Source organism: Phaenicophaeus curvirostris, chromosome 8 (genome assembly GCF_032191515.1).
Source record: "Phaenicophaeus curvirostris isolate KB17595 chromosome 8, BPBGC_Pcur_1.0, whole genome shotgun sequence".
In the NCBI taxonomy this organism is placed as follows: Eukaryota; Metazoa; Chordata; class Aves; order Cuculiformes; family Cuculidae; genus Phaenicophaeus; species Phaenicophaeus curvirostris.
Window position 1 is genome coordinate 23,800,474 of NC_091399.1, and position 27,601 is coordinate 23,828,074.

At 45.6% G+C, this 27,601-nt stretch overlaps 2 protein-coding genes across 3 annotated transcripts; one reads left to right on the top strand and one right to left on the bottom strand.

The window, feature by feature from the left end:
* LOC138723602 (uricase-like) lies at positions 1-27,375 on the top strand. The gene is made up of 8 exons (XM_069862843.1): positions 1-127; positions 18,930-19,148; positions 20,158-20,274; positions 20,397-20,475; positions 23,774-23,960; positions 24,431-24,554; positions 24,915-24,998; positions 25,762-27,375. Exons 1-8 carry the CDS (start codon positions 113-115, stop codon positions 25,897-25,899), a joined length of 963 nt encoding a protein of 320 aa, XP_069718944.1. The 5' UTR covers positions 1-112; the 3' UTR covers positions 25,900-27,375.
* On the bottom strand, positions 6,571-23,642 carry DNASE2B (deoxyribonuclease 2 beta). Of its 2 annotated transcripts, XM_069862838.1 has the most exons (7): positions 22,527-23,642; positions 17,603-17,755; positions 13,712-13,889; positions 11,877-11,958; positions 10,318-10,479; positions 8,295-8,492; positions 6,571-8,083 (listed from the first exon to the last, which is right to left on the bottom strand). In XM_069862838.1, the coding sequence occupies exons 2-7, from the start codon at positions 17,713-17,715 to the stop codon at positions 7,728-7,730; spliced, it is 1,089 nt and encodes a 362-aa protein (XP_069718939.1). In that variant the 5' UTR covers positions 17,716-17,755; positions 22,527-23,642; the 3' UTR covers positions 6,571-7,727. The 2 variants fall into 2 exon arrangements, with proteins under 2 accessions (XP_069718939.1, XP_069718938.1); XM_069862837.1 differs by lacking the exon at positions 22,527-23,642 and having other exon boundaries at positions 17,603-17,802.
* Positions 27,376-27,601: the final 226 nt, after the last annotated feature.

The following is a 27,601-nucleotide window of genomic DNA, read 5'->3' on the forward strand; positions in this document are numbered from 1 at the left end:
CCTGGCTCCTCCTCTGATATTGAGATGACACTTTTTATAGAGCTACAGCTTCTACACTGCCATTATTCCTCTGTGGGATCCACGACTGGGAGGCAACAAACCAGTGGCTACCATGAGCCAAGTGACAGTAAGTAATTCCTAGGAACACTTGCTGGTTTGACTGGGGGAAAAGCAAATGTATTAGACCCGTGGTGGTTTCTTTAGTGCTGAAGAGCAAACTAGGATCAGAGGTGAAATGAAAGCAAATGTAAAACTGGGAATGTTTCTGAACTAAGTTTGAGTTTTATAACAAGCCCTGTGTTGTAGAGATACCTGTAATGACTCCCAAAAGCAAAGGGTTAAAGGCATCAGTTTGTTCTCAATGTCTATGTTCTCTTTATGTTCTTTGGTATCTGTATTTACTTTTACTGCCTGCAGTTCTCTCAGTGCCACAAGAATGAATGAGTATCACAATCCATAATGAAATTATCTGCATTCACACTTGTGAATGTTTTGTATCTCTTGTTTTCATCGTGGTTTTTCTTTTTAATTGGCTTTAAACCTTAATCATAGCTTCCGTCTTTAAATAAAAATGGTCTAGCATGTTGTTCACGTATGTGTAGTTCAAGCTGTCAAGATTGTGAATTTCTCCCTCCCACTTTTCCATATTTAATGCTTTTGACTTCATCTCGCCCCACCTTTTAAGGGTTTCATAACAGCAGTGCTTTTCTCTCTGGGTGTTGGTTTGCTGGGGCTTCTCTTAATACTTGGCTAAGTCACTTCAGGTTTTGCCTCTCATTTATATCCCTCTGTGGCGTAGCCTATGGAGGCTATAAGTGTAAAATGGATAAATGCTAAGTAACTATCATAGCAAATTAAACATTCTGTCCACTGGATTTCTGCTCAGGGAGCTCCAAATGGTTCTGTGTCACCTAACTCACGGCCTCTGACCTCCCTGGTGTCACCCATCCTCTTGTTACTTCTCCTTTTCCCTTGCTTTTTCTCTCTTGCTTACTTTCAGTTGTCTTGTTCTGTCTTCTGAGTTTTCTTCTCTGTTTCCCGTGGAAGCTCTCCTTGCTCCTGTTTCTCTGGTTCTTTGCGTCTTCTGGTAGTGGAGAGGAGGGCAGGTCGGTGGGCAGCTGGGAACACAACTTTGCTGATTGTCCCTGTTTGCTGTGCAGCATTTCTTTCACTTCTTACCTTACAAAATGTCTCAGTCAAAATTGTCCTCTCATTCCCACCTTGGCTTTCAGGAAAGAAGCATTTGGAGTAGTTAGAAAACAAGAGAATAAGAGATGCAGATTCCCTTTGCACAATATCCAGGATTTACTGGGTTTGAATTGGAGCCGCTTCCAGTGCAGGGAAGGAAGCGGATTCTGAAATGTGTACTGAGCTGGGCGTTTTTAATCCTGATCATGAAGTGGTGGTCGGAGATCCTGAACCTACCCACGAGTGCAAAAATACATTTCTAAAACTGCACTGTAGCAAGAGAAATACTGATTTCTTTTTTGGCTGGCAGAATCTTAGCCCAGAAAGGAAACCTGAAAAAAGCCAGGCACAAAAAAAACCGCTTGGAGCTAAATACTCTCCCACTTTAGAAAGTCAGGAGTAAGGAATGAAAAGAAAACGCTTGATGATAAGGCTTTTAGTGAGCTTTTGGAATATAGTGGGGGAAGCGTGTACTGCTGTCATGAGACGTGCCTGTTAGCGGGCATTAATACATGTGAAAACAGATTTTGGGGTTATTGTCTTATGATTCACAACTGTGTGGCTAATTTGCATGTAAAATTTCCATGATTAATAAATTAGGCAATACTGGTACAAGTGCACTAGGGTGAAACACCGCGGCGATTGCCAGCGCTCTGGCTGGCAACATGAAACACCGCGCTCTGCTCCAGGAAAGCTTTGATTTTTGAATATCAGTTTGCAGTTTCCAAGCTGCAAAGTGATCAAAGGAGGGGAAGAACGTGCCTTACTTTTATGCCTCTTACAGGAGAAGCAGGGTAGTCACCTTGTGTAGAAATGTCAAACAACGAAATAAATACAGAATCAAAAGGATTTACTAAAGACACTTGAGTCAAAGTGTAACAGAGCTGTTTATAAAAAGCAAGATATATTTTTCAAAGTCCTAATGTCTTGTGTTTAACAGTTTGAGCAATATGAATGTATCAAATATGCATAGAATAGCATACTCTTAATGCTGAGGAAAATCAATTCTAGACTATAAAGATAAGAATACAACAGGTCCGCATTAAAATATTAGATTATGAGCTAGCTCCTGTCTGCAGCCAAGATCTGAAGGTGTTACAGCTGATTTCTGAGCTCACGTGCAGCAAATTTTCGTGCACTCATGCCAAGGTCGTAAGGATTATGAGAAAATTCAGCAGATTAGGCCTTTCATCCGGTATCTCTGATCTAAGAGAACAGTGTCAGGTATGGCTAAGCTGCTCAGGAAACACCAATAGTGATATCCTAGCCTGAACTTTCAGATCAGGCTCTCCGCCTTGTACTACAGAGTATTTATTCTCTGCTACAAGAGGCCTTTCCCCACACTTTGCCCTACGTGAATTTCTACTGATCTCCCTTCTCCTTTTTGAATTCCTGTCTTTTTAAGAACTCTCTTGTGAAATGGAAGAGGCGCATCCTGCTCTTGCATCACATTCTGAGCACAGTTAGGGTTTGGCTTCCACCGAGCTTTCAGAAGACACTGCCAGCACCACTTTGTCTCCCCAGCATTTCACCCAGGGCATAGGCAGCTCACACCTTCTGAGGCAAGTACTGAACTAAGTACCCGGTGAGGTATCTTTCCCAGAAACCGAAAATAAAGGTATAAAACACATCCGCACAATAATTTATGGGCGTTAACGTATGGGTGTAAGTTTCTCTGGGGATAATTATGTGACTGTGCTAATAAAGCCAAGGATGCTTTGATACATTAAAATGAGATCTCCCAACACTGTTCTTGAGCATTGAGTCAAGATCATATATATTTAAATAGGAGAGAGGGATGAGAGAAGCCCATGGAGAGAACGACATGGATCTATTAGAGCAAGTCCAGAGGAGGCCACAAATATGATTCAAGGGCTAGAGAAACTCCCATCCGAGGACAGGCTGCAGGAGTTGAGATTGTTCAGCCTGGAGAAGAGAAGGCTCCGAGAGACCTTAGAGCAGCTTCCAGGGCTGAAAAGGGCTCCAGGAAAACTGGGGAGGGGCTCTTGATCAGGTAGTGCAGGGATGGGACAAAGGGAACAGTTTTAAGCTGAAAGAGGGGAGATTCAGATGGGATCCATGGGCAGGGACACCTCCCACTGGATCAGGGGCTCCAAGCCCCATCCAGCCTGGCCTTGAACCCCTCCAGGGATGGGGCAGCCACCCCTGCTCTGGGCAACCCGGGCCAGGGCCTCCCCACCCTCACAGCAAAACATTTCCTCCTGAGATCTCATCTGAATCTCCCCTCTTTCAGTATTGCAATTGCCCAGCTGGAATTAAACTTCACACATTTTTTTATGCCTTCAGTTTTAGCTTTTCTTCTAGCAAGGCCAGTGTCTGCTCCTTTGACCTCTTGCGTTAAGTCTGTGTGAAACTGCACTTTTCCCACCCCACAACCCCCTACGCTGATGACCCCCAGTTACTGGGGATAAGGAAGCATCCTTAGTGATACAGGGTTTTATCGGAAAATCTTGGGGAGGTGGGATTGGAATCGTGATAAAGAGACCGAGTTCTGCCCTTGCTCTTGGAGGGCAGTCACCACGCTGAGGGTAGGAGCCGTCCTGGTGGGTGAGCGAGTGGCAGGCGTGTATTTTGAGAGGCATCTCCTGCCCCTCGCGAGCTCGTCAGGCGTGCTGGGACCGAGCCTCGGCTTGTGGAAATGATTGCAGGGTAATATATCTACCAAACAATGATCCCTACTGTCGTGTTTGTTACAAACTTGGCCGCGGCAAAGTGATGTTTAGTGGAATGATCGTGTCAGCTTTTGGCCTCTCCTACTCCCTCGGCAAACAATTTTCATGGATAATAAATGTTCTCACTTAGTCTAACTAGAAGAGAGCCCAGGGGTCAGAATAGCCATACCTGCACGCCGAGGAGAAGAGACTCTGGGTTTCCAGATGAGACACATTTCCATGCCAAGGTCCAAGACTTCACGCGGGATCGGCTTTGCTGGGCACGTCCCCCTGGAGTCACACATGTCCCCTTCCACAGAAGTTCTGTCCAGTCAAACTGGTCACAGCAAAGTCATCACAGAGTCACTGGGACAGGCAGGTCTCGGTTGAGTGTTTAGCATTTCAAAAAAAACCAGCACATTTCAAAATGGAAAACAAAGAAAAAGAATATAGAAATATATAGAAATATAGAAAAATAAGTATTTCACAGCAATGATTGATCACAGCATGTGCTGTGAGGGCACATGAGATTGAGTAAGCGGCGTGTGGTCTTGCCTTTGTACAGGAAGCCTGAGAGTTACAAATCCTTCAAAAAATCCATATGGTTTATCTTGTTGATTATCAGTCTCTTTCGGGAAATAAAGAGCCTGCCCACGTTTCATAATATGTGTAGTAGAAGTACCAAGATATGCAAATGTGGAAGTTACACAATGAAAGCAAAACTGAATCAAAGTTGTTTACAGTCAAAAAATGAGAGAACCAGAACTGCAGCCTTTTTATTGCTCCACTGCTGAAATGAGTGTGTACAACCTGGCTACTTAGGTGCTCGTAATGTTGTACGGGACAATTGTTTCCATCTTCCCACTGCTGGTGGTGCTGCCTCACTAACAGCTCAAATTGAGTTTACCAGTCTTGGGGATAATGAAAGAGGAACACTATAAGTAGTCTTGTGAAGCTTTATGACAGCTATCAATTGATCAAATAATTAAGAATAGCAATCAGCACTTCAAGTCAGGTGATGGACTCTTGACTTTTAGCCTGGGGAGCAGGGCTGTGGCAGCGCTGTTGTGACGGCTGCCGGAGGGAGGCTCGTTGCTGGTGAAAACTCTGTGACTCAAATGCTGTGGTGGAGCATCTATCGTAAGAACACGGGTTGTGTCACAGGTCCAGGTGCCCTCAGATGCTTCGTGGTGAACCTCACCAGCACTGTCTCAGAGAATCACAGAATGGGTTGGGTTGGAAGGGACCTCCAAGCCCATCCAGTTCCACCCACCTCCCTCTGGATCAGGGGCTCCAAGCCCCATCCAACCTGGCCTTGAAGCCCTCCAGGGATGGGGCAGCCACCCCTGCTCTGGGCAACCTGGGCCAGGGCCTCCCCACCCTCACAGCAAAACTTTTCTGCCTAAGATCTCATCTCAATCTCCCCTCTTGCAGTTTAAAACCATTCCCCTCATCCTATCCCTGCACTCCCTGATCCAGAGCCCCTCCCCAGCTTTCCTGGAGCCCCTTTCAGCACTGGAAGCTGCTCTAAGGTCTCCCTTTTTCATGCTGGTCCTGCACACTGAGGTCACATCTATGAGTTGTGGGCAAGAGAGAAGATTTCAGACAGGTCGGTTGTGATAGTGTCTGCGGACAGAGAAATTAATTTTCTCTTGGCTTATCAGCGCGATGCTCTGCCATCCCACTGCTCGGCATTCCATATCACTGGCAATTTTCACTGCCACAAATAGGTGTTGCCAGACCACAGCTAGTAAAAGAGAGAAAAATATACAAGTAAAACAACTTGACAGGCATCTGAGAAAAAAACACGATCTAGCAAATTAGTTATCAAATGGACACATATAGGGAAAGGAAGATGACTTTTTGCCTACAGAGCATCTAAACTATCAGCATTATTTTCACTGAGTGAAAACCTCGGGTTTGTCTTTGAGCCAGACTGACTAAATATGAAATCTGTTCCTGTATGATTCTCCTCATTAAGCTGGCCAGATACATTCTTTTTATGTCTTTAAGAAGCCGTAAATGTTTCCAGGTCCTGAAGCACAAATGTTCTCAGCTCCTGAGCCACCCAGGCCATGTAGATATCTGTGGAATAACACAAGGTGTTGGGAATCAGTCTTTCATGTTCCTTTCAATCCGATTTGTTTGGTACCTTGTATGCTTTGTTGTTTGGTTGGTTTTTCATGAAAAGGGAAGGAAATCACCAACAACGTCTTGTGGCTGTGGGGCATTTCATAAAATCATAGTTATTTCTTCACTTTTCCTTCCTTTTAAGACACTGTTGTGGAGAATCAGCGGTGAGGACGATGGGCACAGCAAAGCAGGAACGTTAGCGGGACAGCCAGCTCTTCCAACTGGAATTTATATTAGCAATTCAGGGAAAAAAAGCCCAAGCGAGCAAGAAACCTCTGAACATATTTCAAACATATGAAATACAGATACACTTCTGAAATCTGAACCCAAGAGCGGATCAGGATTTTGCAAATTAACTTCATCGCAAGTCCATGCAAATTTCAGGTTGTGAGCCTGAGACTGGAGGTATCAAAAATTAACGTTCGGAGTTGTTGTAGTGTGAAAAAGGAGATGAAATAATGTAGAATCATAGAACGGTTTGTGTCCGAAGGGACCTCAAAGCCCATCCAGTTCCACCCCTGCCATGGGCAGGGACACCTCCTGCTGGATCAGGTTGTCCAAAGCCCCATCCAGCCTGGCCTTGAATACTTCAAATATTTTCTTTTCTTTCCAATGTTTTCCCCTAATGGCCTCCATTTCTCCTTGGGCAGCTATAAAACATTGTAACCAAGCACAAACAAGCATAAAGCTGGAAGAGGGAGACTGTAAACAGGCCATTTTCATTCCAAATTTATTTTGCTTATTCACATTTCGGACATGTTTGTTTGTTTATAAGACTGCAGTACATGAATAAAAGCACCAGAAACGCTCCCCAGCTATTGGTTACAAATGATTTAAAGCTCATTGCTTCTCTAGAAACGAATCATGTAAAAATTAAGCCTTCCTACCCATAGACCTACTGGTCTCCCTGTCTGAATTATGTCAGCGCTTGAAGAGATTCAGCCCAGAGCAGAAATGCTGGGATCATTCCAGCAGGGCTGGAACACGGGGCGATAGATTTTGGGGCACTGTGCTCTTGCAAATTGACAGCAGAGCTAATGAGACAAGTTTCTTTTCCTTTTGTCCCACATCCAGCATCACTCACAAGTTCCCCCAGGGACACACGTGCCCAGTTGCCCGCAGTGAAGTGTTTTGGGGCAGCCCCTGTGCCGCGGCTTCACACCCTGGCACTGACGGCAAGTGGAGCTGAGGAGAGAGCAAAGCACAGCTCAGCACACACAGAGCCTGCTGGTCCAGCGGCCAGAGAAAAACAGCTGTAATTTATAGAATCATAGAATAGTTTGGGTTGGAAGAGACCTTGAAGATCATTCAATTCCAACCCCCGTGCCATGGGCAGGGACACCTCCCACTGGATCAGGCTGCCCAAGCCCCATCCAACCTGGCCTTGAGCACCTCCAGGGATGGGGCAGCCACAACTTCCCTGGGCAGCCTGGGCCAGGGCTTCCCCACACTCATGGTGAAAAAATTCTTCCTTATGCCTAGTCTAAGTCTGCTCCTCTCCAGTTTATACCCATTGCCCTTCATCCTATTACAACAAACCTTTGTGAGCAGACCCTCCCCACCTTTCTTGTAGCCCCTTCAGGTACTGGCAGGTTGCTATAAGGTTGTATAATTTACCTTTTATAGCTAACACATCTGGCAACTCACAGAGCCATTTTTTCAGAGTGAAAATACAGTTTAAGGGAGACATTTCCTACACCTTCTGTGTAATGAGGGCCTTTGCTGTCTGGTTCGTTATATCCACGTGGATGTTTCAGAGCAGCTTTCATAGTCGATTATCAACTGCCTGAAGGCTTTGTAGATGTGTTCATTCCGTGTGCAGACAAACCCACCGCTTCTCCAAGCTTGCTCAGCAGCACGGTTTAAGTCTCCGATGCAGGTCCACTGATCTTCATATTTCTTTGAAACAGCCCATTTGGAATGATCGTTAATGGAATAAAAGGTGGAATTCAACGGCATCCCTATTAGGTTTATGTTGTAGACGTGGTAGTTGAGAGAGCAGTTGGAGGGAAGTTTTTGGCCGGAACGCTGCCAGGATTCAGCCAACAAATCAGTCTTCAACTCCTGAGCCATCCAGGCCGCGTAGATATCTGTGGAATAGCACAGGGTGTGAGAAATTAAGGCTTTCGCATTCCTCCGTTTAAGAGGGGACTGCAGAGTATTACCTAAACTGGGCTTGTCTCACTCCAATGCCTGCAGTGAGCCAGAGGGGACTTTGCCCCCTTCTCTTATATCAGAATGTATGAATTGCTTATTTCTTGCTTGAGAATGTGGGACAGACAGAACAACAGGTTTTCTTACCATCTATGAAGAAGTGGGACTTTGCAAAGTGAAGGAAGGTTTCCCCGTGAGCTGACTGGAGCTTGGAGAGGCGGTGCAAGGGGGCTGAGGGCAGGCTGGAGCGTGCACAGAGCTTCTGCAGGTTTGGGAGGATATCTTGGAACTGGTGAGGGATGGAACAGTTGTAGACTCCTGGATTATAACTCAGCATCTGTTTGTCTGAGAAAAACCCAAAGAAAGCAACACACGGAGAATTAAAATGGGTTAAAACAAAGCAATCAAGAGAGCAAAGTTCTGCCTTGGGAAGGAAACTAAGTCCTTCTTAATCTTCACACTACTCTCCTGGAGGAGCTCAGGGCTGAAGTATCTTATTTTAGCAACCAAAACCATGTTTAATTGCTTTGTACTCTTACTGGCCCTACGGCACGTTGGCTGGCTGGGAGAGCACACTCACATTTTTCTACTTACACCTCAATATTTGTACAAAACTATTAACCGGTGGGTCTTAGTCCACTGCCACTTGCACCCAGGCTCATCCTCAAGCCTCTCAGCAGTCACACGGCGCTCGGATGGGGTGTGTAAATGCAAGCCTCGCTGTATTTACAGCAGTAATTTCCAGGCAGTTGCAATTGCCAAGCCAAATGCAAACAGCAGAGCTGCCAGTCGGTCTGGTTTGGTTTTAGGGGGAACAGAGCTTGACTTTCAGAAACTGGACTGAATTTGCAGAAGAAATGTACTTTTCTGTACAGCGAGCAGCTTAATGGTAGAAGTCCTTGCCATGGATGCTATAAAGAGCAAGGGAACAAATGGGATCATTAGATGAGTTCACGGAAGACCAGTCCATCAGGAACTTTCCAGTCTTTCCAGCTCAGGAATCCCTGAACCACAGATTACCAGAAGCTGTGAGGACAGAGCAGGAAAAGCATTAGCAGATGCATGTCATTTTCTGTCCTCTTTCCCTTAACACACGCCTAGATGCGCTTCCAGAAGCAGGAATCTGGTTTGATAGCACTAGGGAGTGGCCAGCCTGGCCCTTTGCACAGCGTCTGTCCTTCATTAACACCACTTGAGGTTTGTAACTGAGAAAAGCGTGGAAAACAGTGTGAAAAGCATGAGAGAACGTGCCAGTATGACTTCCTGCAACACCTTTTGATAGTCCCTTTTCAGGATTCCCATACTAGATTTCACTGATTGTCATAAATATAGACTTAGGGGTTTTTTTTTATTTTTAGTATTGGCATTTTATGTGGCAAAAAGTATCTGGGGAAATTCTGGGTCACCTTTATTCCATACTTCATATTTCTGACAAGTCAAGGCAGCCTTCCAGTACCTGAAGGAGGCCAACAAGAAAGCTGGGGAGGGACTTTTAACAAGTACTGATAGGACAAGGGGAATGGCTTTAAATTGGAAGGGGGAAGATTTAGATTAGACATAAGGAAAGAATTCTTCATGATAAGGGTGGGGAGGCCCTGGTCCAGGTTGCCCAGAGCAGGGGTGGCTGCCCCATCCCTGGAGGGGTTCAAGGCCAGGCTGGATGGGGCTTGGAGCCCCTGATCCAGTGGGAGGTGTCCCTGCCCAGGGCAGGGCTGGAACTGGATGGGCTTTAAGGTCCTTTCCAACCCAAACCATTTGATGATTCCTCTACATCAGCTCGAGCAGTGGTTATCTTACATGCTTAGAACTGCAGATGATTGCAGCTGAATGAGCCATTACTGCTAAAAATGACCGATTGTCCTACTTTATATTTCCAAAGCATTTCGTATACGTGGACCGAGTTTACCCTCGATGTGTACTTGTGACTATTATTATCCCAATTGTCCCCATGGGGAGAAGGAGGCAGAGTGGAAGAGCACATTCCCCACATTCACACAGGAAAACATTGGATAAACATAACTGAAGCCAAGAGCGCAGATTCCAAGCCCTACTTGGTTTCCCAATCTGACAATGAAGGACAAGAAAAGGAAGTTTTGAGGCAAAGCCTCGAGGAAAGCAGTCGAAAAGGTGTGGCAGGGGACAGGCTTTCTCAGGGAGAAGCTTTTCATACCTATTTCTTTGAACTGCTCGTATGCGAAGGTTATGCAGATGGCCGTCTGTCCGTAGGGCTCCCCAGTAGCCGGATACCTATAACCTTCCTCAGGTTTGGGAGGGAACAGGGGCACGCTGTGAATCACCCAGAAGCCTTGGGATTCGTCCAAGAGCAGAAAACCTGTCAAAAGAGGGGAAAAAAAGAGTTATTGAAAATGAACCAAGGAGGGAAAAGACCCGAGATGATAAAGCTGTGTCCTACTTTGGATTTGCTGTTGCAGACACTGCACTTCAGTGTGTTAATGTCTACAGTAAACTGGCTCTGGAGGAGATTCGTGGGTTATACAAGACATTTATTATGGTATTAAAATTGCATTCTCTCCTGAGTAGCCTGAGTCTAAGACTGGGTTTCTTTTGAAAAAGACATCTTTTTGAAACCTTTCTTTTTCTCTGCTCAAATTTTGTCCGCAAAAATCATAGAATCATGGAAAGGTTTGGGTGGGAAGGGACTTTAAACCATCCACTTCCACCTCCTGCCATGGGCAGGGACACCTCAGTTTCCCCTCTTTCAGCTTAAAAATGTTCCCCCTCATCCTATCCCTGCACTCCCTGATCAAGAGCCCCTCCCCAGCTTTCCTGCAGCCCCTTTCAGTCCTGGAAGCTGCTCCAAGTTTTCCGCAGAGCCTTGTCTTCTCCAGGCTGAACAACCCCAACTCTCTCAGCCTGTCCGCATATGGGAGGTTCTCCAGGCCTTCAGATCATCTTTGTGGTCTCTTCTGGATCTGTTCCAACAGTTCCATCTCCTTCTTATGTTGGGGATTCCAGAACTGGGCACAGGACTCCAGGTGGGGTTTCATGAGAGCTGAGTAGAGGGGGAGAATCACCTCCCTCGCCCTGCTGGCCCCACAGATGCTCCACTGCTCATTTTCCTTCCCTTCATACATTCACGGTATATGGGGAAAGAGACTCTCCCAACCCCATGTCTTGTTGCCCAGACCAAATCCTCCTCCTGAGGAAGGAGCGGAGAGATGGGCTGTGCCTCACCCTGCAGCCGGATACTCGGGGAGGAGCACGGCTGAAAATCCAGCCCCGCAAAATGTGTTCATCCCTGAGTCGGGCTGAGCAAAGGGAACATTTGGACCTCCACTGAAGTTTACGCTTATTTAAACTCTTGCTTTACTTTAACCCCGTTCTTTAGTGCTTCCATGATCTTGGCAGCAGCTTCCTGCCCCAGCAAAAGGAAGTTTGGAGGGGTTTATGCTTAGGGTGCTTTTCCCTTCACATCTTGCACTGCTCTTGCTGTTGGGCTCAGGACAATGTGGTCCGTGCGATGTGAGATTCAGCTCTTGAAAGCAAAGGGTCAATAAGCAGCAAGAGTTCTTCAGCCCAGCACAGGCACAGCAAAGCCAAAACAGAAGCTGCAGCTCTTCAACTACACGACAAACCACACATCATATAAATCATACTCCAGTTTTGCTTTAGGCAGGAATTTGAGATGTGCAGAGAGACAAACAGCCTATTGGATCCTACCCACAGCTTCAGAAAGGAAAAACCAGCAGCTTGGGACTTTCCCTGTACCTTTGGTATGTCCTCTTTTCCACCCGCTGGAGCCTTGCGCAGGGGTCTCATCGTTGTATATCGCGTATGCAATGCTGTTCTTCTGCAGGAAAACACATATCTCTGAAACAGGACATGCAGTAAAAGGAAGGCATTTAAGCAAACATCTGCTGCTGGGAGCAGAAGGATGAATTCAGGACTTTTCTGTGGGAGCATCAGAAGCCAATGCCTTCTGTCAATTCAGCTGATAGAATCTCCACAGAAGTTACAGTAAAAGAACCCTGAGGACTCAGCATTTGAGTCCCAGTTAATACAAATCACAGAATCACAGAACGGTTTGGGTTGGAAGGGACCTCAAAGCCCATCAAACCTGGCCGTGAACACCTTTGAATTGATGGAAAATATTTGCATACAGCCACACCTTATTCCCCCTGAACAGAGGACTTCAAAGGAGTTGGGCCTTGCTTCCCTTCCTGAGGTGCTGTGAGTTTGTAAACAGTTTATTGCAATTACAGCGAGACCTGGAATAGGAGAGCTGAGCCGATGGCCAATATTTGAGTGACTCCTGGGAATCTCCTCTACATATAAATTAATGACACCTTACCGCTACCCCACAGCAGGAATGCAAAGACACACCCAGCCTCCCAAGAACACTATGTAGATGGTAAAAAAATAACCATAGGCAGATCTTGTGGTAAAGTAAATGAGGTTCTAACTGTGGGGGATAAAACACCTTGCAGGCAGCATACGTCAGAGGCAGTACTGACAGGACATCAGGAAAAGGTTCTTCTCCAAGAAGGTGGCCAGAACAGGCTCTGCAGGGCAGCGGTCACAGCCCCAGGCCTTCGGAGCTCAAGGAGCATCCAGACAATGCTCTTAGTCATACAGTTTACTTTTAGGTTGTCCTGCAAGGTGCTTCGATGATCCTTATGGGTCCCTTCCAACTTCAGATCTTCTATGGTTCCATGATTCTACATCACTACTGAAGCAGTGAATCACAGGGGTTCAGGGAGAAGAGCAAAATCCAGATTTCATAGAATCATGGAATGGTTTGGGTAGGAAGGGACCTCAAAGCTCATCCAGTTCCACCCCAGCCCCTGCCATGGGCAGGGACACCTCCCACTGGATCAGGGGCTCCAAGCCCCATCCAACCTGGCCTTGAACCCCTGCAGGGATGGGGCAGCCACCCCTGCTCTGGGCAGCCTGGGCCAGGGTCTCACCATCCTCACAGCAAAACATTTCTTCCTGAGATCTCTTCTCAATCTCCCCTCCTTTGGCTGAAAACTGAACTGGAGCCTTTCAGTGCTGGAAGCTGCTCTAAGGTTTCCCTGCAGCCTTCTCTTCTCCAGGCTGAACAACCCCAACTCTCTCAGCCTGTCTTTGTATGGGAGGTGCTCCAGCCCTTGGATCATCTCCATGGCCTCCTCTGGACCTGCTCTCACAGAATCTTCCTGTGCTGATTTGAGATTTGATCTGAGACAGTGTGAAACCCACACACATCGAAGGGCTTGGGACAAGTTTCTCTGATGGCCACCACCAGCCATGGCCTGAGTTCACAGCCAGCTCACAGCATCAGACGTTGCTCAACGGTAATTGCAGAGAAGAAGCCAAAGGGACTCAGAACAAATGCTATTTTTTTTTATGTGTGAAATTAGAAGTTGGTGGATAATTTCTAATTGTAGCCAAAACTGCAAATAATCTTCTTGGCTGTCAAGACGCTCCCCTTGACATATTTGAGTGGATCTAGTTGGTCAGGTCTGGCCGTACCTCTACATGATAATTTGGGCTGATTTCATTTCATTTGCAAGTAAGATCAAGCAAGCACACTAACAAAATGCTAATTAAATGTCACTTGCCTCAGATTCATACGTCTGGTAGAGCTGCTCCAGTGTTTGTCCCAGAGCTCCCTGTGTCATGTTGATGAGGTATTTTCCGAGCTGCCACTCCGGAGCCAGGGCATCCATGTACACGTATTCCAGCCCCAGCACGGGAATCTCTCCTCTGGTGTGTTTGGGCAACTTGTAAAGCGCAAACCTGTAAGAGTGAAGAACAATTGGTTTTATACAACTATCGTATTTGAACATGAAAACCAGTAGCTCCTTTTCCATTTTGAAATTATATATGTAAAATTATAAGAAATTGATAAAATGACGTATTAAAATTATAAAAAATCATAGAATTATGAACTGATTTGGGTTGGAAGGGATCTTAAAGATCATTCCAACCTGTTCATTTCTTCCTAAGGTCTCATCTCAATCTCCCTTCTTTCAGCTGAAAACCATTCCCCTGCATCCTATCCCTGCCCTCCCTGACCAACAGCCCCTCCAGAGCTTTCCTGGAGCCCCTTTTCAGTGCTGGAAGCTGCTCTACGGTCTCCCTGGAGCCTTCTCTTCTCCAGGCTGAACAACCCCAACTCTCTCAGCCTGTCCTCATAGCAGAGTTGCTCCAGCCCTCGCATCATCTTTGTGGCATATTAAAACCACAAAATGAGTATAAAGCCGTATGATAATGCTGTTCCAATCCTACTTTGTATAACAAACTTGCACTCCGCTGAACAGTTGCAGAGTGGATATTTGCAAGCCATTAGCCAGAAACACAGGTCTTTCCAAAACCACAGAGTCCTCAGTGTTGTCAGTAAATGGCTTAGTTCATATTAACATCCCTGATGAAATAAACAGGTTTCCCCAGTACACAGGTCTGTGGGATTAATTGCAATATAATTAATTAAGTCACTTTTTTTGAGTGCTGTACTTCAGTGATTTGTTATTTATGTCAATAGTAAGAACTGAGTGGCGTTATTTTCAGTCCTGTCCTGTTTAGCAGAACTGCAGCCTGACTGTGCTCAACCCTTCAGGCGCATCAGGAGGAGGGAGCCTTGCCCAGCTGATTTACAGCTTCAAGTTGGTAAAAAAAGGCCTCTCCGAAAGAAGCGGCAGGGAAGCGTTTTGTGAGAGGAATATTTAATCCTTGGGAAATGTCTGTGCGCAGGCAGCAGAGAAACACACGCTGAGGATCTTGGTAAGCCACCTGCATCACCATCAACTCAGTGATGTTCCTTAAATCCCTGAGGAGAAGGTGATGGTGATGACAGATGGAAGAGAAAGAGAAAGAGAAAGAGAAAGAGAAAGAGAAAGAGAAAGAGAAAGAGAAAGAGAAAGAGAAAGAGAAAGAGAAAGAGAAAGAGAAAGAGAAAGAGAAAGAGAAAGAGAAAGAGAAAGAGAAAGAGAAAGAGAAAGAGAAAGAGAGATTTTGATAGCAAAGCTGGGGAGACCTGTCCATGCACAGGGAGCAACTATCCCTTCATTTGAAATGAAGATTGGGAAAGCAGAGGAATAGCAGTAGTTACAGTCGGAGGAGCCGATCCAGGAACCGGTGCACGAAGCCTTTCCAAACTGCTTTGGAATGTATGGGAAGATTGATGCTCTCGGGGTGTTCACAGCCTCACATCAGACAAATCTGGTTAGCAGGAACGCTTACAGCCACGCTGGCAGCTGAGCTACCAGTAAATTGCTTGCCGATTCCCAGCAGACACTCTTTTTTTAGCCCTTTGCAGAAAGCCAGCTGAGCGCATCGGCAATTCCAGTTGTATAAATGTCCTCACTGCTCTTGGTGCACAGGGAGCTTCTCAAGCATTTGCGGGAGCAGACTGAAAGTTATTAAAAGCAATTCTGCTTATTAGCATCTGCTTATTATTAGCATCCTCACATCACTTGCTTGTGACTGAACACAAACTTACTATAATCACTTCTTCATCACATCTTCACTCCTGCCCCATGAAAAACCCAAACTATGAGCATCCATGGCTACAGCCCTTGACTCAGTGCTTCCCAGAAAGCACAGTTTTGGCTTTTATTTGCATGATAAGCTTCCCACAGAATACTATGAGTTTGAATAAATAATGAAGAGACTTTCTGCTCTTCCTAGCGAGCTGATCCTCCCGGCAGCGGCTCTGGTGGCCCCTGTGTGAGGTGGCGTGAGGATGGCAGGACAAGCTCCCAAATGGAATGAAAACGTGGTGTGGGGGGAGGAACTGCGGGCAGGGGATCAGGTCAGGCGAGGCAAGCGATCCCTCCGGTTTAGCGGCAAATGAAAGGGCGCGTAAGGATTAATAACGAGTAATTACGGAATATTGCAGGATGAAACCACCGAATAGTAGGAGCTCACATAAAGCTCTTGCTGACCGAATATAAAACCTGCAGCGCTGTGTTTGTTTGGAAGGGCATCGACATCTTTTGCTTAAGAGAAAGCTTTTCTAAGCAGTTTCAGTTCTGCTTCCCTTATCAGCTTCATTGCAACCAAATCCAGAATCAGGCAAAAGTTGACTCTTTCTTGTCAATAAACCAGGGTGACCCCTGCAGACAGGCACCTTGCTCCTTCATTTGATCATGGCACCGTGGAAAGAAAATTCCCCATGTCCTCCCTGCTGAACCTGGCAGAAGAGAACATGATTTTACCCGTGCAGACCCCCAGCTCCCACCTGGAATGGGTCCCACATTGCTGATTTTCACACGCGTGACAGCACGGATGAATTCCTCCTAGCCATGGCTTTCAAGGAGTTTCTCAGAGAATCTGGATCAAAAAGTTGTGTTCATTTAAGAAATGGGTAGTAAATGTTTTTGTTCTGCTTTTCTGTTTGTTTGGGGTTTGGTCCGATTCAGAATGAATTAAGAATTATTGCAGCATGGAGAGAAATGAAATTTCTCGTACCTACAGCAGCTAAGAGTCTGAGTCATGAAAAAATCGCTTTATCCAGAAAGGCCTTGGCAAGGGTGACAAGTCACAGGCACGGACTGGCCCCTTCTACATTTGATGCTGTGCCAATAGGGAACAAATCCAGTGGTGAGAAGCCCTTGCCCCCCCTGCAGTTACTTCTGTGGGACGTGCAAGAATAGCACCTACAACTTTATCGCTTGTATGCAAACTAATCATTGTTCCGTGAGAAAGATACTTTTCTTTTTTAATCCGTTGATGTTTATCTCTGAGAGGCTTCTATGTTCTTTTTAAGAGCCCTCATTTCACTTTTTAAACCTGGGTTGGATGTCATTATACTCCGCGTCTTTCATCTTCAAAGCACATTAATCCAATTAATCATTTAATACCCGCAGTCGGGCTGGCTGCTGGCAGTGGGATGGTGCCAGCTCGAACGCGTCGGCAGCTCAGGCAGCAGGGAATGACCTCTGCTCCTCAGTTACGAGCGTGGAAGGCGCTTTCCCACACTGCTGCCCTCACCCTGCGCCTCTCCCAGGTCCCTCCCAGGGTGGCTCAGCCTCCGCTCCCCCTCGGTGACAGCAGCAAGGGGACGAGTCCCACCACGCTGCTGCCTGGGTATGAAAGATGAGGCTAAGGGTGAGATATGGATGTTTTCCCTGCTCAGCTTAGTTCCCCCAGCCAGATGAGCCGCCTGCTGGAGCCCTGGCCCGGGCCAAGCACCCCTGGGGCTGCCGCCGGTGAGCGCAGCCTTGGCACCCGAACACAGGTTACGTTCCCTTTGATGATGAGACAGGAACGCTGTAAACCAGTGATTATTTTGCAGTTAGTCATAATGCAGCAGGGTGGTTGGTCCAGAGAAACGAAATCACATTTCAGTAACTTATCCGAAGTTTTCCGAATGCAAAATTCAGCTACTACTTACAAACAGGATTAAAGCAGCGATCGCCATGCATTACTTCCCAGCCTTCCACCTACTCCACGCGGTTTAATCTCTTATTTAGTCACCAGGCATTCCTCCCTGCGCCGTGTTTACTTACCAATCGACTGCCTCCCCGTCTTCATTCCTACACGAAATCTCAGCTGCCCACAGGGGCGCGGAGGAGAGGAGCAGAAGCAAAGCAGGCGGACACCACACAGATCTCGCAGGCATTTTGGTTCCCCGGCTGCACAGGGCGAGCGCTGAGAAGGCTCTAAAAGGAGAAGTTGTGTTGCGTGAGCTGTCGGCTCGTGCTGCGCGACGCAGTAAAGCACACCCAGGGCGGCTGCCCACGATGGGACCTTGGGCTCCCAGGAGCCACCGGGAACTGCTCAGGAGTTCTTGGAGCAATTAAATGGCAAAATAAGTTGTCAAGTTATGGTTTTGAGAACACTTACCTTTGTGTTTTAGGATATTCATTCATATTTGTATTATAAAATATTCAAGGTAGGCTGCTGTAAACAAAAGCTGCAGATACCAAGCCTTTTTTTGGTTTCATTTTAGTGCTGCGTGACTCCAGTATGAATTTTTTACAACTACCTGAAAAAAACCCGAAACCACAGTGTTCAGGCAAGCAAAACAAAATCATTTCCATCTCACTGCTTCTCCATCCAGCCCTTGCAGAGCAGCCTTTGCACTGTTCCTGCAGGGAGGGCTCCTGGGAAGCACAGAGCCCAGCTCGGTCCTGGCTTGCGCACTGGGAGCCTTCGTTTGTCCACAGGGATTGAGCCCCTAGGACCAACAGAGAAAACACCCTGATCTCTGAGCCAGAGGAATTTACTTACAGTTAGCTTTTTTTTTTTTTAATTCTTAATTTTCTTTAATTGTTATTTCTTCATTAAAGCGAGGGAAGGGCTCTTTATCGTGGAGTGAAGGGAGAGGATGAGGGTGAAGAGTTTTCAGCTGAAAGAGGGGAAATGGAGATGAGATTTTGAGAAGAAAATTTTACTGTGAGGATGATGAGACACTGGCCCAGGTTGCCCCATCCCTGGAGGGGTTCAAGGCCAGGTTGGATGGGGCTTGGAGCTCCTGATCCAATGGGAGGTGTCCCTGCCCATGGCAGGGGTGGGACTGGATGGGCTTTGAGGTCCCTTCCAACCCAAACCATTCTGTGACTCTATGTCTACACAATCAGGACTAATCCAAAGATGACAAAACCAGAGAGACTACTTCACTGTTCCTCATGTTAAATGATCTGCTCCCCATAACACTTTAAAATCCCATCTTAGCTGCTCCTAGTGTAGTAACATCTTCCTAATGCATTTTTTCTTCCCAACAGGACTTTGCAATTTATAACAGAAATATTTTCATCACAGGTAACCACAAAAATAAAGGCCATAAACATTGTTTATGTTTCATGATAACACAGGCATGTATTTTCTCTGCAGATCAAGGATGTTGAAGTCCTCAACTGTGAATATGGCAAGAACACAATTAAGTTCCTTCGCCTTCATAAAGAAGGGAAGAAGCACATCGTTAAGGAAGTGGAAGTGTGCACGCATCTCCGGCTGATTTCTGCTCAGGAGTACCTGGAGGGGAACAACTCTCTTGTGATCCCTACTGACACCATGAAGAATATTGTCCTTGTGTTGGCCAAAAAAAATGGGGTATTTTTATTTTTTTAACTAGCCTTGCTGTTTCTTATCACTCTCTCCAACTCCCTAAAAGGAGGTTGTAGCGAGGTGGGTGCTGGTCTCTTCTCCCTGGTAGCCAGCGACAGGACAAGGGGAAATGGCCTCAAGATGCACCAGGGGAGATTTAGGTTGGATATGAGGAGGAGTTTCTTTACTGAAAGGGTTATCAAGCATTGGAACAGCTGCTCAGGGCAGCAGTTGAGTCACCATCCCTGGAGGGGTTTAAAAGATGAGTAGATGTACTTGAGGACATGGTCTAATGGCTGGACTAGATGATCTTGCAGGTCTTTTCCAACAAAAATCATTCTGTGATTCTTTTTACTTCATTTCGAAGCGTTAAACTAACTTTATATTTTCAAAATGCATCAAAAGAATCTCTCCCCCCATCAGCACTAAAGTCACCTTCAGTGATTTGGGAGAGAACTTCTCCTCCTTATCCTGCAGACTCCTCTTTAGTTTTACAGAGCCTTTTTTTTCGCTCACCGAGCTAGCAGTATTTTTTGTAGATTTGTCATAGAAGATCCATCTTTTAAATAATTTAATAGCCCATATGACTGCATTATTCAACTTTTAAATAGAAGGTCCCAAAATGTGTGAGACTCCTCTTAATTCTGTTAACTGTGGTCTTACCTCCCTCGATTGCATCTATCATAATGACAATCTGTAGCACAGACTGGTGTCTCAGCAATGAAATCCCATCTTTAGCCAGACTGTCGCTGTGATTATTTCAGCGCTATGTCCTCAAAGCGTAAGGTTTCTGTAGCTGTTTCTCTCAGTCCAAGGACTGCAGCTCGTTGTACCACTGAACAGGAGATTCTTTATGTGACTGAAGCTGCTGTTTGCAGCGGTTGCTGCGAGCTGATCAAATGGCGCAGCACGCAAAACCAGAACGGAGTGAAATCTATATCCGTAACAACAATCAGAATGATCTACTTTTGTACACAAAGTAATTGCTTCTTTCTAATACTGTTTGCTGTCTTAGATCCCAACTATAGAACAATTCGCTATAGACATCTGCAAACACTTCATGACAACATTTGGCCAAGTGGCGTACGTCAAAACCTACGTTCAAGAGGTCCCATGGCAACGTCTACACGAGGTATCTCAAATATTAACAAACACATTGATTTAGTTTATGCCTGAGCCATTTGTCACACTCCAGTTCTCAAATTAAGATGTGATTTACTGCACTTTTACTTACGTATCTGCTCTAAATTGCAGAATGGCGTTCCCCACATCCACTCCTTCATATGTGTTCCTGATGGGATTCGCTTTTGTGAAGCTGAGCAGTGCCGGAATGGTGAGAAAAGAATTTGCAGCTTCCCCTACTTTTCTATAAATGTTTCCACCGATGAGAGATGAAGATGGCTTTAGGGACAGCTAAAGGTGTTACACGGCTTACAGCACCACCAAACTGCTCCGGGTGTCTGAAACAAAGAATACTCGTGTGCTCTAATTTTGCAGTCATAGAATCATAGAATAGTTTGGGTTGGAAGGGATCTTAAAGGTCATCCAGCTACAACCCCTCTGTGATTGGCAGGGACACCTCCCACTGGATCAGGCTGCTCAAGGCCCCATCCAACCTGGTTTTGAACACCTCCAGGCATGGGGCAGCAACAACTTCTCTGGGCAACCTGTTCCAGTGCCCCACCACTCTCATGGTGAAGAAATTCCTCCTAATGTCTAGTCTACGTCTGCCCCTCTCCAGTTTATACCCATTGCCCCTTGTCCTGCCACTCCAAGTCTTTGTGAACAGCCTCTCCCCAGCTTTCTTGCAACCCCCTTCAGGTACTGGAAGGTCACTATAGGATCTCCTTTGGAGCCTTCTCCAGGCTGAACAACCCCAACTCTCTCGGCCTGTCCTCGAATGGGAGCTGGTTCAGCCCTCTGATCATCTTTGTGGCCTCCTCTGGGCCCATTCCAACAGCTCCATCTCATTCTTATGTTGAGGATTCCAGATGAGGTCTCACAAGAGAGGAATAGAGGGGCAAAATCACTTCCCTCGACCTGCTGGCCACGTTTCTTTGGATGCAGCCCAGGACACAGTTGGCCTTCTGGGCTGCGAGCACGCATTGCCAGCTCATGTCGAGCTTCTCATCAACCAGCACCCCCAAATCCTTCTCTGCAGGGCAAAGCCCCATCAATATGCCTTGCTTTTATTTCTAAGAAAGACGCAATTTCATTGCTGCAAGTCTGGCTTGAACTTCATAAGCACCCAAATCTAGATGTAAATAATTCTTCTGCTGAAAATATTTCGGGGTCTGCTGACTATTTTTGCACGTCACGCATAACCAAAGCATCGTTTGGCTTCACTATGAGCTTTGCGATACTTAAGGGACTTGGGCTTTCAAAAACTCAGCTCTCTGTCCGTAAATTGGCATTCCAAAGGGAGTGTAAAAAATTATCTCTTCTTGCTATGACTCACAACAGGACTGTCAGTTCGATCTCACTGTGTTGGTGTTTCATTTAATCCATCTCTTGGGGCTACTGGGAGCTGAGCTGAGACCATTACTCGGGGCTTTAGAGGCTCTAGGCTTTAGCTCAGTATCAATCTACTACTGCGCTAATGCAACTTAGAGCTGCTTCCCACCCTGCCCTCTCTCCCTGTTTTCCTAGCACGGCGGGGTCAGGACCAGCAGCACGACCAGTTTCACTTGCAGACAGGACCCAGGCTCCAAAAGGCTTATTAGAACATTGTCCCTGTGGTCCTGCTGAAAGAAAAGAGGGAACCCATCCAAGTCTCCAGTGCCTCTCTACCTAATCTTTCTTTGTGCTCCTAGTAATGTTAAACTGTTTCTGTAATTTTGGCAGCCTCAATAGTACTGATGTTGGTGTCTGCTCTTAATGTACAGGTTGAATCTAAATTTTTCATCATTCGGTATGAAACTCTGTGAGTTCAGGTTCTACCCAAACAAAAAGCCTTTAAGGTTTACTGAAGAAACTGCCTTTCCTTCTTAGCCTTCCCTTCACAAAGCCCTTTAGCTGTTTCTTTAGGATTCCCTGCCCAGGTGAGCAATAACAAAAGAGAAGAAATTCAAATCCCTTTTATTTTTCTTACAAGAGAACCTTCTCTATCTTTAGCATCCTCCTATGCACCTATCAGCCAGACACAGAAATTTATTTCTCAGTTAATCCTATCTTTTAACACTTTTCTCATCATTAAAGGAAACCTAGCGAAGCTTAATAGAACTATAGGCTTATTTTTTCCCATTATATTGGCTGATAAAAGGCTCAGACTCTTTTGGAAACTGAAAATATCATAAGTAACTTAGCAGAGTCAACATTTGGCAACTGAAAAGACAGCACAAAACATATTGAAAGCACAAAACGTACTGAAAGCACAAAAAGTACTGGAAATAGAAAACATACTGGAAGCACAGCACGGGCCGTTCACCTCACAGACTTTGCCTGGGTGTTACATCCTTCAGCCTGAGTTTCAGGTCAATCGCTGCAGTCAGCCAGCCAACGTTTCAGTAAATCATTCCTTGCAGGGAGCTCTTTCGAGCAAGGCTGCGCATTTGAATAGGACATAAATTTATCGCCAGGTTCACTGATAGCATCTGCGCTACATTAATATCTGTGTATTACAGTCTTATACCCAAGGAATGAATTCATCAAGATCTGAACACACACCAGGATATCCTGTCCAAGGACAGCCTCCTCTTTAGCTTTTGTTTAGAGCTTTAGTACATAACAGGAGGATGTAGCCTATGTTATAGATGCACCTTCTCAAATCTATTGAAAACTAGTAATGAATGTAAACAAGAGAATAAAAAGATAAAATGCAGTTTTGATGAGTTCCACCGACAGAGCAGTCAAAAAGAAAGCACATAACCCTCTAAGCAACCATGTCATTTGGGAATATCCAGCACTGTGGAATTATTTCCTCTATAAATTCCTGCAAAGATGCAGTTTAAAGACCAAGCCTGTCAGTCTCCCCAGTCAAAGTTTTACTGTGCACCAGGCGTACTCAGGGATTAATTTTGAGCTCTCAAGAGCAGCGTGGGCTTCAGCCACTGATTGTGTGCCCAAGCTCTGGATCAGCCTATCTGCCATGAGGTATCTCTTTGCCAAATCTGCTTTTCTGGCAGCTCTGATCAGTGAAATTTTCACTTACTGGTTTCAAGTGCTCTAAAGGACTGCTTGAGATTTTTTACCCAGCCCCCGAAAGATTTGCTAGAAGAAAAAGTTCAGGACACAATTGTTTGGTCTTTAGAAAATGAGAATTCACCCATGCAACAGTGATCTACAACACCACGTTTCATAAACAGTGGCTAAGAGCAAAACCACCGTCAATTTGAACCTGTGGGTGGCATCTGTATCAGTGCCGGTTTCTGCTCCTTAGCTCAACTACAGGAATTTGCATTGGATCCTTGCCCTCTCGCTCTTACAGCTGCAAAACTCACAACAGGATGAATATGTAAAGCGAATTTCTGACTCAGGCTCTGAGTTGTTGTGTGGGAAGTTTCTACGCTTGTCTAGGTTGTTAGAAAAAGCTCCCCCCTCACCTTTCCTGTACCCCACGGCACTAGGAGCCAGAGGTTTCTTTCTCTCTGCCTGGAAAGGAGCTCATACTGTCTCATATTTTTGCATCACAGGCCCTCTGGTTGTTTTTGCTGGAATTAAAGATCTGAAACTCATGAAGACAACACAGTCTGGATTCGAAGGCTTCTATAAGAACGAACACACCACGCTTCCTGAAAGACACGACAGGATTTTATGTGGAGAGCTCTTCTGCAAATGGTCTTACGGCGAATGCAGAGATTTTGACTTTGATTGCATATGGTATACGTCAAATCAAATAATACTCGTTACCTAATCTATGATCCCCAAATCCCTCTATAGGAAACAGCAGGTGTAAGGGCCAGATCTGCAGCTACTGTGCAGCAGCCCCCTCAGTGCTCAGTGGCAGCACGAAGCACTGGTTACAAGGGGCAGGAGGCAGGTCTTGGGGGGCTCTCCTCTCTCTAATGGTATCTCAACAGACAGAATTTAAAAGCACAGCTCAGTGTTCAGTACAGGACACTTTAGGTGAACAAACTAACAGCTAATGTGTTAAATTCTTCTAGTAAAACACACACAATTCACTGGAGGGGAATTCAGAGCTGAAAGGACAAAGAAATTGTTCTTCCATGAAAACTCATGTGCAATGTATTTATCAGAAAAGACAACGTTAAAAAACTACACAGCAAAACCACATGGATCATGCAGAGGCAGCCAATACAAAGTTTTCTAAGAACCCGTGTTATCCCTAGGAACAAAATCCGTGAATGTATCCTTGAAGCCTTTGCTGGGCCACCCGACTGCGGGGAGTATTCACCTTCTTACCAGAAGACTGTCAACTCTATCCAGATGAACGTTCTTTCCAAAGTGTCCCAGGTATCTTCTTTCTTCCTGTCGATGCTTTACTTAACCAATGGCGAATGTTAATCAGATCACAGAGAAGATGAAAATGAGCCTAGTGTTTCCTCTGGTCTGAAAAAAAACCAGGAACATGCTGAGAAGTTCATATGCTGCTCCCCATCTGTGAAAACAATGGGGGAGACCAGCACTCTGTGCTTGGCAGGACGTGAGTAAAGGGGCTCCAGCACTGTCCACCTGTTCAATAGGCTGCGTCTTACCAGCTGTACGTACGGGGAGGAGGGAGGGACACGCATTGCTTTTCTTTACAGTAAGTGAAAAGATTGTTGGCTGAGAAGGTGCCCTCATTCATGGTCTCCTCTGTTTTCGTGGTTCCAGGTACAGGTCATTGAAGCTATCTTGAACAACACCTTCTATAATGTCGTAGACATGAAGAATCTAGGTGTGACCAATGACAAAGAAGTAAGTAAACGCTCCAAACACAACTTGCTTGGACTCTTTAGAAATACTTAGCCTTGTGAAAAAGAGATTCACGCTGATTACAGGAAAAGGATAATTGCTGTCTTGTGTTGTTGATAAAAGCTAAAGCAGCACAGTGGAGATCAAAGGGATGTGTATCAGGCTACTTCAGAAAAGTCATTCCCGTTTTCTCCACTGAATTTGACTTCTAGGGGTAATGTCAACCTGTTCAGTTTTAACCAAGCAGAACTGAGCAAACTGGTCCAACAGTGGACAAGGTACAAGCCTGGGATCAGGCAGAGGGTAACAGATGTAGATGACAGCTAAGTCCAGCTGAAAGCCTGTATCCTGATGTGGCAAAGAAACTGGGTTATTTCATTTTGCATCAATAGTCTGTCTATATTCTGGTCTCCCTCTCCCTCCCCAAGGCTTGAGATTCTGCTGCCATCCTGTCCTACCCTGGCCCACCTTTCAGGTGGACATTATAGATCCGCTTTCACTTGAGATAAAAGCAACATCTTCCAATGGTGTCCATAAGAGAAAGAAAAGGCCTGGGTGTGATTCTGAGAGAAGGTGAAAAGCTGTGATTTCTGCTGTGACAGCGCTAGTACGTCCCTGTCTCAGAAATCATAGAATCGCTAGGTTGGTAAAGACCTTTGAGATCATCATCCAACCGTACCTGTCCACTACTAAATCATATCCTTAAGCTTCATATTTAGTTTCGTTTTGGTCTTCTAAATGGCCTGTTTGTGCTTATCCCCTTCAGGTCCTGGTTCCAGTGGAAACTCCCTATGGCTCCTGCGCGTGCACGCTTGGCAGGAAGAAGTTCTTAGAAGCACAAGGCCACATGCTAAAAGAGGAAAGGCAAAGCCAGTGTGGGCCAGCAGCTGCCCAGGGAAACTAAACCTCTTGGCTACACTCACACCTTCCTGATAAACTTAACACTATGGCTTCCCTATCAATGTATACTGCTCATTGGCCTCTTCTATTACTGACTACTTTTCCCTCACCGGCCTCCTAAGGTTGGGATTTCTGAAGGACTCTCAGGAATTCAGAAATCAAAGGCTGTCCCTGAATCTCAGTGCAATTTGCAGATTGAAATCCCCTATGCTTTTTTGAAAATCCCAGCTGGAAAGGTTATAGTCAATTTAAACCAGCTACTCCCAGGGCTCTTAATGAAACAATGAACCCATAATGTCTATAACACGCTTTTGCCACGTAAAATCAGCAACTCTGTATATTCTATTTATTAATGTTCCTTCAGAAAAATGAATATACAGGCACGAGACCAGATGTTTCATTGACATAACCTCTCATGACCCCTTAAATGCCACAGTGATCTACAGAGCTGAGGTTCTGACCCAGGAACTGAGCAGGGAATCAGACACTGATTTCTTTGGGAAGGAAATTCAATCTCCTTTGTGGTGTGAAAATTAACAGCTGCTGACTAATTTCTCTGCCTGTATTCTGACTGCATGGCTTCTGCCGCTCATCAGACTATGCAGTTACTATATAATTACTTTCATATTAATCACTGAGGTGTTTGAGGTTTGGGGCTATCTCTGTTAATTTAATTAAATAGGGTTTTTTTAGTCCAATACTCTCATCACGACTTCTAAGCAGGCAGGAGTTAATCTAAGTAACCCTATGAATTTCAGGAGGGCAGGGAGAAAGCAAAACAGATAAACAATGCATATCTTACTCCAGGGACCCGAGGCAAGAGCTTTGAACCTAGAGATAAAACTATACAGCCAGCAACTCTCATTGCTCAAACTGCGGTTACCATATTTGCAACAGGAGTGCTGCTCAACTTCATGACTTCTAACCACTGCTCTCAGTTTCTCCAGGCATCGTTTTCACAGACTCCATGTGACAGAGTGCAAATCCAATGGGAAGTGCCCAGAGCTACTTCCAAAAACTGTGATTTGGTTGCCTTTGTGCCTTCCCAATTTAGGCAGACCTGCAGCATTCCTCTGGGTACAATCATTACACTCATAAGCACTGAGAAGGAGGAACACGTCCTGCACTGTGTGATATTTTCCGGTGTTTGGCTAGATAGGAACTTGCCTTGGGGAGCAGGATGTAACAGATGCAAAGGGAAGACGCTGTGCACAAGCCTGAGATACCTCCTGGAACACAACAGGACAAATGATACTGCAGGGTCCATCCATTCCAGATATGCTGTTTTCTGGTCACTACCCAATTCTAGAAGTCTTACTTACAACACTTTTAGCTTTGCCAGGGTTATTCTCTCTTACCTCATTAGGTTGTGTCATATTGTAATTGTGGGCTGACATCTTGCTATTTCTGCTATTTTTGGTGCTTGTAATTTATTAATGTATCTTTTAAGGGTAAATAAAGAGCAACATCAAAAACTAAACTAGTATTCAACTGTTTACCAAATAAAAAATGCATCCATTTACTACTTATGTATAAATGCAAACATTGGAAGGGACCCACATTGAGTCCATCTCCTGTCCCTGCATAGGACACCCCAACATTCACACCATGAGTCTGAGGGCACTGGCCAAATGCTTCTGGAATATTGTCAGGCTTGGGGCCTTGGCTGCTTCCGTGGGGAGCTGTTCCAGGGCTCCACCACCCTC